General features: G+C 50.6%; 1 protein-coding gene across 1 annotated transcript in view; it reads left to right on the top strand.

Moving 5' to 3' along the window:
* The window catches only part of EXOC3L2 (exocyst complex component 3 like 2), a 54,118-nt gene that overhangs the window by 20,886 nt on the left and 21,057 nt on the right, over nt 1–12,175 (top strand). The window contains exons 3-5 of the mRNA XM_083516148.1: nt 4,418–5,060; nt 9,244–9,358; nt 10,358–10,468. Coding sequence (XP_083372274.1) covers nt 4,418–5,060; nt 9,244–9,358; nt 10,358–10,468 — 869 coding nt within the window. The remainder of the gene's footprint in view (nt 1–4,417; nt 5,061–9,243; nt 9,359–10,357; nt 10,469–12,175) is intronic.

The raw sequence follows: 12,175 nt of genomic DNA, 5'->3' as shown, positions 1-12,175 counted from the left end.
ATAAAAGATAAAAACCCCCACAAAATATATATAAAAGAATAAAAACATAACCTCTCCACTCCCTCCCACATCAAATTTAAAAGGGTATTGCATGCCAATCAGTCAAAGGCCTGGTTGAAGAGGAGCGTTTTTGCCTAGCACCTAAAGGTGTATGATGAAGGCACCAGGTGAACTTCCCTGGGGAGAGCATTCCACAAATGGGGAGTCACCGCAGAAAAGGCCCCGTTCTTGTGTTGCCACCCTCTGGACCCCACGTGGAGAAGACACACAAAGAAGGGCCTCAGGAGATGATTTCAGGGTCCAGGTAGGTTTATATGGAAAGAGGCCGTCCTTGAAGTATTGCGGTCCTGAGCCGTTTAAGGCTTTATAGATCAAAACCAGCACTTTGAATTGGGCCCGGAAACTAATTGGTAGCCCGTGCAAGACCATCTTGACCCGGTGAGCAACCTAGCTGCCAAATTCTTTTTTTAAAAAATAAATATTTTATTAAGTTTTCACAATAAAAAAAGCGTACAAAGACAAAGAAAATACAAAGTCACAGAAAACAATACAATACAAAAATGCAAACATTAAACACATCAAAAGAAAAAGAAAAAAGAAATAAAAACACATATATTAACAAAAAGAACAAAAATTTCCCTCTTTCTTAATTTCTCATCTTCAATTAACTTATTTTCCCGACTTCCTCATGTCTCCCATTCTTGTATCCCTTTTTGGAAAATTAATTCAGCAAATTCATATCCTATTAATTTATCTGTTGTTAATCCAATCTTACATTTTACTTTGTTACTAAAGCCCCTGCAATTCATTTCAATGTCCTTAACATTCATAAATTTTACAATATTTCTGCAGATAAATTTTGAATTTCTCCTAGCTGCCAAATTCTGTCCCAGCTGGAGTTTCCAAACTGTCTTAATAGGCCCCACGTATAACGTGATGCAGGATGTCTCAGGTCGCGCCCCATGTGTCTTGTGACATTGTTTCCCGCACCAGAGATTAAACACAAGACATAAGGCATCGGGGTTTACAAGCCAGGAAGCGCAGATTCCAAGCAAGCCTGATCACCTTTTAAATATTAGCCCCTGGCTAATGCAGGAATGTGGGTTAGGAAGGGGCCAGGAGCTGAGAAATGATGGAAAACCTTGTGACTTGGAACATGGAACAAGGGTGCATTGTCTGTGTGCAGAGTCAACATGGGATCGCCAGAGATAATGGCATTAGTGACGGCAACCCCAAAATCCAGCCGTCGTTTCAGTCTGTGTGTGGGCAGACATTATCTCCTTGCAAGGTCACACCAAGATAGCCGTGAAGTGCCGTCAGACGCATAGCCAGACCAAGTACCTCTGGGGTCAGAGGTCATCACTTCCCAGGTTGCTCCAAGACCCTTTTTGGTCTGAGGTTGGGGGCATCGTGCGGGGAGGAGCTATCTGAAACCAAACTCTTCACCTATTGCAGTGGTCCCCAAAGGTTTTCATTAGACCACCGTTCCATTGGTTCCATAAAGTCGTTCCCAGTGCCCCTGACTCGGTCCTATAAAAAGCATCCTAGCACTTTGCATGGTCCGCTAAGGAAGGTAATAACATAATAAAACGCAAAACAGCCAACAATGAATTGCACGTCTATTCAAAATAAAAGGAAAACTTGTTGTTGTTTAGTCGTTTAGTCGTGTCCGACTCTTCATGACCCCCTGGACCAGAGCATGCCAGGCACTCCTGTCTTCCACTGCCTCCCGCAGTTTGGTCAAACTCATGCTGGTAGCTTTGAGAACACTGTCCCACCATCTCGTCCTCTGTCGCCCCCTTCTCCTTGGACCCTCCATCTTTCCCAACATCAGGGTCTAGTCCAGGGAGTCTTCTCTTCTCACGAGGTGGCCAAAGTCTTGGAGCCTCAGCTTCACGATCTGTCCTTCCAGTGAGCACTCAGGGCTGATTTCCTTCAGAATGGAGAGGTTTCATCTTCTTGCAGTCCATGGGACTCTCAAGAGTCTCCTCCACCACCATATGTCAAAAGCATCCATTCTTCGGCGATCAGCCTTCTTTATGGTCCACCTCTCACTTCCATACATCACCACGGGGAAAACCATAGCTTTAACTATATGGACCTTTGTCGGCAAGGTGATATCTCTGCTTTTTAAGATGCTGTCCAGGTTTGTCATTGCTTTTCTCCCAAGAAGCAGGTGTCTTTTAATTTCGTGACTGCTGTTACCATCTGCAGTGTCAAAGGAAAACTAGTTAAATTAATTTGCCCAAATTGATGAACTTGATCCAGAGATACCAGCTTTTCAAAGTCTGATAGTCATTTACCCCTGATGTCCTCTTGACCCTTATCACGCCGCCTAGGTAATCCTGCTGACCCCAAGAGGGAAATACCACCTGCTTTGAGAACCACTGACCTATCCAAACCGTAGCTTGGGCAGGACCCAGAGAACCAGTGGGCTGGCAGAGGGTGAAGGTTAATGCCACCTTTCTTGCCCTCTTCCTTGCATCCCAGAGGGGCACCCCTTGAACATACCAACTACAAGGCTCCAGGCGCGTCGCCCTGGTGACCCTTGGCAGGCAGAGAGGTGAGAGCCAGTGTGGTACAATGGTTAGTGTCAGACCAGGACCTGGGAGACCAGGGTTCAAATCTCCACGCAGCCATGGGACCTTGGGGAGCCAGCCACTGCCTCTCAGCCTACCCTACCTGGCAAGGTTGTTGTGGCAGTTAAAATGAGCAAGGGGAGAATCATGTGCAGGCCACCTTGAAGGAAAAGGTGGGATATACCGTATTTTTCGTCCCATAGGACGCTCCGTCCCATAGGACGCACCTAGTTTTTTGGGGTGGAAATAAAGGAAAAAAATTCCCCCTTTATTTCCCCCCCAAAAGCAGGTCGGGGAAACAGAACCAGGTCGAGGAACAGCGGGATGGCGGCGCTGCGCCTCCCTGCTGTCCCCCGAGCTTGTGGGGCTGGCCCATGTCTGCCCCACGCGAGGCGCGCTCTGCATCAGGGCGCCCCCCCCCCCGTGGGGCGGCAGGCTGCTATCCGCAGCGTGGGGAGCTTTGCGGGGAACTCCTGCAAGGGTCCCCACGCTGCGGATGTCTGCCTGGCGCAGGGGCGCTCTGCTTCAGGGCGCCCCTCGCGCTGGGCAGCAGGCTGCTATCCGCAGCCTAGACATCCCTGCCGGACCTCCCGCAGGGCTGCCTAGGCTGCGGATGTCTTCCTGAAGCCTGGAGAGTGAGAGGGGCTGGTGCGCACCGACCCCTCTCGCTCTCCAAGCTTCAGCAAAAGCCTGCATTCGCCCCATAGGACGCACCCAGATCTCCCCTTCATTTTTGGAGGGGAAAAAGTGCGTCCTATAGGGCGAAAAATACGGTAGATGCAATATACAACAAACGAACAAACAAACCTCCAGTCTGTTACATACACCCCTGGGCACACTTTGTTTTTGGTTTTTTGAAATCGTTTTTATTTGATTTTACAAATATAAATTTGTAATGCATATCCATATACAGTGGAACCTCGGTTTTCGAGTGTCTCGGAAGCCGAACGTTTCGGAACCTGAATGCCGAAAACCCGGAAGTAATTGCTTCCATTTTCGAACGCGCCTTGGAAGTCGAACAGCTTTTGTGGCGTGTTTTTCCATTTTCACCATCAAATTGCTGGCAGCCCTTTGTGCCGAGGTATAGAGATTACTCTGAATCTTGAGACTTCCATGGGTCAACATTTACAACTGCATAATATTCCATATTCTATGTTTTAAATCAATCCGTATTATCCATAGTATTTGTTACATTAGAAGTGGGTTTCAAATCCTGCTAATATTTCCAAAGGACATTCGCAAACCGGAACACTCACTTCCGGGTTTGCGGCGTCCGGGAGCCAAAACGTTTGACTCGCAAGGCGTTCGGCTTCCAAGGTACGACTATATGCCATAGCTGTCAACTTTCCCTTTTTCTTGTGAGGAATCCTATTCAGAATAAGGGAATTTCCCTTTAAAAAAGGGAAAAGTTGACAGCTATGCTGTACACAGGTGGCGCTGTGGGTTAAACCACAGAGCCTAGGGCTTGCCGATGAGAAGGTCGTGGTTCGAATCCCCGTCACAGGGTGAGCTCCCGTTGCTCGGTCCCAGCTCCTGCCAACCTAGCAGTTCGAAAGCACGTCAAAAGTGCAAGTAGATAAATAGGTACCACTCCAGCAGGAAGGTAAACAGCGTTTCCGTGTGCAGTTCTGGTTCGCCAGAAGCGGCTTAGTCATGCTGGCCACATGACCCGGAAGCTGTACGCCGGCTCCCTCGGCCAGTAAAGCGAGATGAGCGCCGCAACCCCAGAGTCGGTCACGACTGGACCTAATGGTCAGGGGTCCCTTTACCTTTACATGCTGTACGCTGAAATGGCTCCTAGACACACTTTGGATCTCTTTTTCCTCCTTGTGCTCCAGTTCTGGAAATCCTGAACCTGATCCACAAAAGGGATCTCATGGTGGCCGACGAACACATCATCGAACTGGAGGCCGAGTGTGAGCAGGATGGGCAGCAGAGCACGGAGGGCAGCGAGGTCCGGAAATCCGGGAGCCGGAAGGCCAAGGATGTGGCGCTGCTGTACGAGGCCTTGCAGAAGGAGCTCTGGGCTGTCCTGGCCGAGTCTCTGGCCGCCAAGAGCTCCTGCCCGGCCCTGGAGCTCGTGGTGCGAGTGATCGAGCAGGAGGAGGACACCGACCGCAAGTGGCTGGCGGCTCAAGGGGACCGGGCAGGGGGTTGCGGACCCCGGCCACGAGCCATGAAGCAGCAGTGGGCCGAGGCAGTGCGCCAGCTGGTCGGAGAGCGGCTGCGCCAGTGCACCGAGGGCAGGGTCCTCCCCGTGGCCACGAAGATGGACCGCCTGGCCAAGTGTGCCCTAGAGGACCTGTGCACCGTCAAGTTCCACCTCTTGCATGCCTACCCCAAGGAATACGAGGCCTTCGGGGTCTACCTGTGCAGCTTCCACCAGGGACTCGCCAGGTGCCTGGCCGAGGCGGTCCAGAAGAAGCTGAGCATCTCAGACCTCTACTTCGTCCTGGATTGGAGCAGCAACATCTACCAGAGGTAAAAAGGGCAGGGACGGATCTGGGCGGTCCAACATTTTTCTGATATTATTATTCTATAATAATATTAATAATAACTGGGTTGCCCCAGTGACTGGGTGGCTTCCAACATACAGTGGTACCTCGGGTTACATACGCTTCAGGTTACAGACTCTGCTAACCCAGAAATAGTGCTTCAGGTTAAGAACTTTGCTTCAGGATGAGTACAGAAATCGTGTTCCGGCAGCACGGCGTCAGCAGGAGGCCCCATTAGCTAAAGTGGTGCTTCAGATTAAGAACAGTTTCAGGTTAAGAACGGACCTCCGGAACGAATTAAGCACTTAACTCGAGGTAACACTGTATATAAAAAGATAATTAAACACTTTTTAATTTAAAAAAATCATCCCTATACAGTGGTACCTCAGGTTAACCTGAAACTGTTTTTAACTTGAGATACCACTTTAGCTAATGGGGCCTCCTGCTGTCGCTGCACGATTTCTGTTCTCACCCTGAAGCAAAGTTCTTAACCCAAGGTACTATTTCTGGGTTAGCGGAGTCTGTAACCTGAAGCATATGTAACCTGAAGTGTCTGTAACCCGAGGTACCACTGTACAGGGCTGCCTTCAAATGTCTTCTAAAGGTTGTATAGTTGCTTATCTCCGTGACTCGGGGATCACATAACTCCAGACCCTCCAACGTTTCTCCACTGAAAATAGGGACGTTCTAGGGAAAAGAGGGGACGCAGGTGGTGCTGTGGGCTAAACCACAGAGCCTAGGACTTGCCGATCAGAAGGTCGGCAGTTCGAATCCCCGCGACAGGGTGAGCTCCCATTGCTCGGTCCCTGCTCCTGCCCATCTAGCAGTTCGAAAGCACGTCAAAGTGCAAGTAGATAACTAGGTACCGCTCCAGCGGGAAGGTAAACAGCGTTTCCGTGTGCTGCTCTGGTTCGCCAGAAGCGGCTTAGTCATGCTGGCCACATGACCCGGAAGCTGGACGCCGGCTCCCTCTGCCAATAAAGCAAGATGAGCGCCGCAGCCCCAGAGTCGTCCACGACTGGACCTAATGGTCAGGGGTCCCTTTACCTTTACCTAGGCGAAAACCAAGTGGCTGGTGCCCATTTGTCAAGTGGAAAAATTCCTACCAGGCCACTCAACGGCGACCAACCAAGGTCCATAGCAAGGTCAAAAACCTTATAGGGCGGTAGGGTGGGAAAAGCAGGAACAGCTGGCAGGCGGCAAAGAGGGAGATCCCTGGCCCTGTCCTGGTTTAAATAGGGTAGGCCATGCCCCCAGAGCCAGCCGATTGGCTGGCCAGGAGGTGACGCGGCCGGGAATCCCCCTCAATCTCGTGGGGGCTAGGTTCCATCCGCCCCGTGCTGTGGGGCCGTGAAGCTTGCAACCCCACCTCCTCCGAAGGGCGGATCTCCCACACATCATTGCTGTCCAAAGGTCACCCTATATACTGAGGTAGGCAGCATGGTTCTCTCCTATGGGCTCCAGCCAGTGTGGGCTGATGGTCATATAATTGTCGAGTGGGAAGGGACCCCCAAAGGTCATCCAGTCCAACCCTCTGCAGTTCAGGAACCTTAGTGAAAGGAACCCTGGCAGAGGGCCGCCCAACCTCTGCTCAAAAAATCTCCAGTGGCGAAGAGTCTACCACCTCCAGGGACAAGGGTGCTGGGAGACCAACAGCGTCTGTGGGGCATTAGTGTGGGCTCTCCCTGGACAGTTCAGTGGGTTAGAGCCTGGTGTGATAATGCCAAGGTTGCAGGTTCAATCCCCGTACGGGGCAGCTTAATAATAATAATAATAATTTATTTATTTATTTGTTTGTTTGTTTATTTATTTATTTATTTATACCCCGCCCATCTGGCTGGGTTTCCCCAGCCACTCTGGGCGGCTCCCAACAGAATACTAAAAAAACGGTAAACATCAAACGTTAAAAAGGTCCCTGTACAGGACTGCCTTCAGATGTCTTCTAAAAGTCAGATAGTTGTTTATTTCCTTGACATCTGATGGGAGGGCGTTCCACAGGGAGGGCGCCACCACCGAGAAGGCCCTCTGCCTAGTTCTCTGTAACCTCGCTTCTCACAGTGAGGGAACAGCCAGAAGGCCCTCAGCGCTGGACCTCAGTGTCCGGGCTGAACGATGGGGTGGAGATGCTCCTTCAGGGATACTGGGCTTTTGAGGCCGTTTAGGGCTTTCAAGGTCAGCGCCAACACTTTGAATTGTGCTTGGAAATGTACATTTTCCTGCACTGGAGGGGGCTGGACTAGATGATCCTATGGGTCCCCTCCACCTCTAGGATTCTATTATTCCCTTGCCCCTTTCCATTTATAGGCATGTTTTACCAAGCACTGATTCCCACAGAGCCAAAACGACCCCATGCACCCAGGCTTGGGGAAGTCAGACGTTTGTTCTGACCTGGTTTTGTTCTTATTTTTGTTCGTAATAAACAAGATAGTTCAGATATGTGACTAATACTTAACACACAGCCTGTCCCTTTGATGAAGCTCCCTTGATTAAGGGCTTTGAACACCACAGCCAATGTTAATCCCGCAGCTGATTTTGGAGGGTAAAGTTCAGCGCAGGGATGTATGAAGTCATAACAGAGCAACCCCTGAGCATGTCCAGAGTGACTCCCTGCTCACTACAAGCTTTGCCCCAGACGCGTCTGACTCCAGCCTGAGAGGCTGTCACAGTCTTGCCTTTGCGCACAGAAGGTAGGGAGGTTGTGAGCGAAACTTATTAATTATTATTAATATCGCAGCTTCCCTCCAGATCAAGGCAGCTTACACAAATTAAAACTTTCATATAAAATATAAGAAGCTAAAATTGTATAAAAGACCATCATTAAAGAGTCATTAAACTCTAATAGAGTTGAAACAATATTTAAAAATAGATATATTTGACTACAGATAGTAAAAGCAGCAGATCACTATGTAAACGTCCTTTCCTTAAAAAACAATCAGTCCCTAAGGCCTATCAAAACAAAGTCTTCTGTAGGATTGGGCGATATCTGGTTTTCAGCATCGTCATATATCACCAGCTAAACATTGTGATATACCTATATGTTGTGAAGTCTGAAATAAGGATGGAGCTATGTAGCGGCTTTGGCTGGCTTCATGGTTTTCCCCACATTGCGATTGTTGCATAGTTCACACACACCCACATACCCACACACCATGATTTGCAATATATCGCCAGAACAAAAATTATGAAACCATTATCAGAATGCGGCAGTTACACTAGTGACTGGGAGCGGCTGTCGAGACCACATAACACCAATCTTGAAAGACCTACATTGGCTCCCAGGACGTTTCCGAGCACAATTCAAAGTGTTGGTGCTGACCTTTAAAGCCCTAAATGGCCTCAAAGGCCCAGTATACCTGAAGGAGCGTCTCCACCCCCATAGTTCTGCCCGGACACTAAGGTCCAGCTCCAAGGGCCTTCTGGTGGTTCCCTCACTGCAAGAAGCAAAGCTACAGGGAACCAGGCAGAGGGCCTTCTTGGTAGTGGCACCCGCCCTGTGGAACGTCCTCCCATCAGATGTCAAAGAGATAAACAACAACCAGACTTTTAGAGGACCTGAAGGCAGCCCTGTTTAGGGAAGCTTTTAATGTTTGATGCATTACTGTATTTTAATATTTTGTTGGGAGCCGCCCAGAGTGGCTGGGGAATAAATAAATCATCATCATCATCATCACAATATGGACTTCAAACTGGACGATATATCGATATACAGTGTTACCTCAGGTTATGTACTTAATTCGTTCCGGAGGTCCGTACTTAACCTGAAACTGTTCTTAACCTGAAGCACCACTTTAGCTAATGGGGCCTCCTGCTGCTGCTGCACCACTGGAGCACGATTTCTGTTCTCATCCTGAAGCAAAGTTCTTAACCTGAGATACTATTTCTGGGTTAGCGGAGTCTGTAACCTGAAGCGTATGTAACCCGAGGTACCACTGTATCAATATATCTTCGCCTGCCAGTGGAAGGACGGCAAGGAGGGGTCCAGTTTGGCTTCACTAATAAGGGAGTTCCAAAGTTGTCTGGCAGCTGCCACCGCCAACAAAGCTCTCTCCCGCTACCCCATAAAGCGTCCATGTGAGGGCATTTTTTTGGTCGGTGTGTGTGATGTACTTTACATCCCTCTGGGGGAGTTTGTGCTTCTCACTCCTGCTCTCTTTCTCTCCGCCGCACAGAGAAGTTCTCGGCCGAGCAGAAATCTCCTCCCTGGTCAAGAGCCAGGAGCTTGGCCCGCTGCTGTCCCCCGAGACCCAACTGAGCCTGGAAGAGGACCTCATCGCTGCTGTGAAGGTAAACGGTGAATCGCAGAAGGGTGATGGGGAAGCAGCTTTCCGCTGTGGCTGCGCTGGGCCCGGGGGTAACCCAGGAAACGCGGTCCAGGACTGGTCCAGAATCCGAAGGTTCCGCTAGGAGTCAGTCTGACAGGGCCAAGGCAGGAAACCAGGCAAGGACAGGTGCAGGATCTAGCATACAGCAATATTGCTCCTGCAACCTGTGGCAGGGTCCGACAGCCTTTTATCTTTGTCGGGGTAGCGGCCGGTCCTGATCCCCCGATGACTCACCTCCCTGTTCCGCCCGAAGGCGAGCACTCCTCCTGCGAGTACTCAGGTCTCTCCTTTTCTCGGATCTCAGTCTCTGCAGCTTGAGAGACGTCGGTGGGTGACTAGACCCAGGGGCCGCCTCAGCCTCCCCTGACCCAACCGGTAGTGGAGCAGCTGTAAGCGATGGCCCAGCTGGAGGCAAGGAGGGAAACCCCACATCTGGAGCCAGGGCAGGATCAGGCCCCTGACTCGGCCCAGCTGGGGTTTGTTGCAGGGGAACCTGTGCAGACTGGGACTATTCAGGATCAGGCCCCAGACTTGGTTCAGGTGATGCCTGAGGTGAAGGATCCGGTACAGACTGAGTCTCTGGTTCTGAGTTCAAATCCCAGGCCATCATGGCGGCTAATGAGGACGTAAGAAGTCCCTCCTGTAGGAGTCAGGGACGGCCACCAAGCTAATTGGGTTTAAAAGAGCAATTGGGCAAATTCATGGCAGAGAGGGGCCAGTTGGAGGCAGCAATTCTTCTGAATGTCAGGGTCTGGGAGCCAGAGGAGGAGAGAGGGGCCTTGCTTGCAGATTTCCCATAATGGGCATCTTGTTGGCCACTGTGAGAACAGGGTGGTGGACCAGAAGGGCCACGGGCCTCATCCTGCAAGGCTCTTCTTACGTTCTTAGGGTGGCAGGCATGTAGACAAGCCGCCGATTTTGCCCATTCCCTCCCTTCCCACCTTTCCTTGCTTGTTCGTAGGCGAAGATCACCGAGGACATGAGCCAAGAGCTTCAGAAGGAGGAGGAGAGGTGGGCGCAAGAAGACGCAGGCGACGGCTTCCAGTTCGGCCTGTCTGGCAAAGTCATACTGGTAGGTGGGAGACTTGGCCACCCAAAGGAGCCAGCGGCTTCGCCTGTTGGACTTCTGCCTGCATGCTTCGCTCTCCCTTTCGCTCTTCCTTCACGTCTGCATGGAGCTTCAGCCATTTACACTTACTGGCCACAGTTTGGCAAGGCGGCAATTTGTTTATTACGGTCCATAGGCAGGATTCTGGATCTTTCCCAGCCCTGCCCGGAAATCCAAGGGGTTGAACAGGTGTTCTGTCCCTGAGCCATGTCTCTTCCCATGGAATTTCCCTTAGAAACCCAGACTGGATTCTCACTCATTCCTGTGACTTCTGACATGGGAGAATCGGAGGCAAACAAACCCGTCTGGGAGATTCGCTGGTGTTGCCTAAAGTGTGGTGCCAGCTAGCCAATTCCTCGCTCTTCTGGTCTCACCTCCTGGAACAATGAACTGTCCGGTGCTTGGAGCTAGCCGCCCCGTTCCCTTGTGATACTGAGTTCCTGGGTTGGCGTACATGCAGGTGTTTTTGCCAGTGTGCATTCTCAATGTCACCAGGAGAGAAGGGCTGGACCACCTAGAATCATAGGATCAAAGAGTTGTAAGGGACCTCAATGATCACTTAGTGCAGCCCACTGCGGGATGTGAAACACAAGAGCAGTCAAGTACAACATCCCTAGAGTGGACATAAAAGGGGATCTCTGGACCAGCCAGTCGGAACTTCCTGTTTCTCCTGTCTGGGACAGACTTCCTCTGCATGTGACTAGAGGTGGGCGTGGCCACACCTGTGCAGGTAACAAAAGCATAGGACCGGTCAGCCATCTCTCTCTCTCTGACTACTTTCGTTGAAGAAGCAACATTTGCTTAGCCTAAGATGCTCTCTTCCAGCCAAGCCAAGAGAGGACAAAGAGACTGTCTCCTTATGAGATAGTTTCCGGGTGTACATTACTTTTCTAAGCTAAGTCTGCCTTCTGGGATCCAACTGTGAACAGAATGTGAGTGAGTAAACCCTTTTAATACTTTTATAGAAGACTGTGTCGTGTCTTAATTTTTATGAGGGACTAGGGAGCCAGCGTGGTATAGTGGTTAAGAGCAGTGGACTCGTAATCTGGTGAACCGGGTTCGTGTCTCCGCTCCTCCACATGCAGCTGCTGGGTGACCTTGGGCCAGTCACACTTCTTTGAAGTCTCTCAGCCCCACTCACCTCACACAGTGTTTGTTGTGGGGGAGGAAGGGAAAGGAGAATGTTAGCTGCTTTGAGACTCCTTAAAGGTAAAGGTAAAGGTACCCCTGCCCATACGGGCCAGTCTTCACAGACTCTAGGGTTGTGCGCTCATCTCACTCTATAGGCCGGGAGCCAGCGCTGTCCGCAGACACTTCCGGGTCACGTGGCCAGCGTGACAAGCTGCATCTGGCGAGCCAGCGCAGCACACGGAAACGCCGTTTACCTTCCCGCTAGTAAGTGGTCCCTATTTATCTACTTGCACCCGGGGGTGCTTTCGAACTGCTAGGTTGGCAGGCGCTGGGACCGAGCAACGGGAGTGCACCCTGCCGGTGGGATTCGAACCGCCGACCATGCGAACGGCAAGTCCTAGGCGCTGAGGTTTTACCCACAGTGCCACCCGCGTCCCAAACTCCTTAGGGTAGTGATAAAGCGGGATATCAAATTCAAACTCTTCTAAATGGGGAATTACCTTTAAAATTTATTTAGAGGCTTTAGCGAGCCTGAGCAAA

The sequence above is a fragment of the Podarcis liolepis genome, assembly GCF_965112155.1.
Source record: "Podarcis liolepis genome assembly, chromosome: 7".
Taxonomy (NCBI): domain Eukaryota; kingdom Metazoa; phylum Chordata; class Lepidosauria; order Squamata; family Lacertidae; genus Podarcis; species Podarcis liolepis.
Note: the sequence above shows the minus strand (reverse complement) of the source record. Positions and strands in the feature narration are given on the sequence as shown.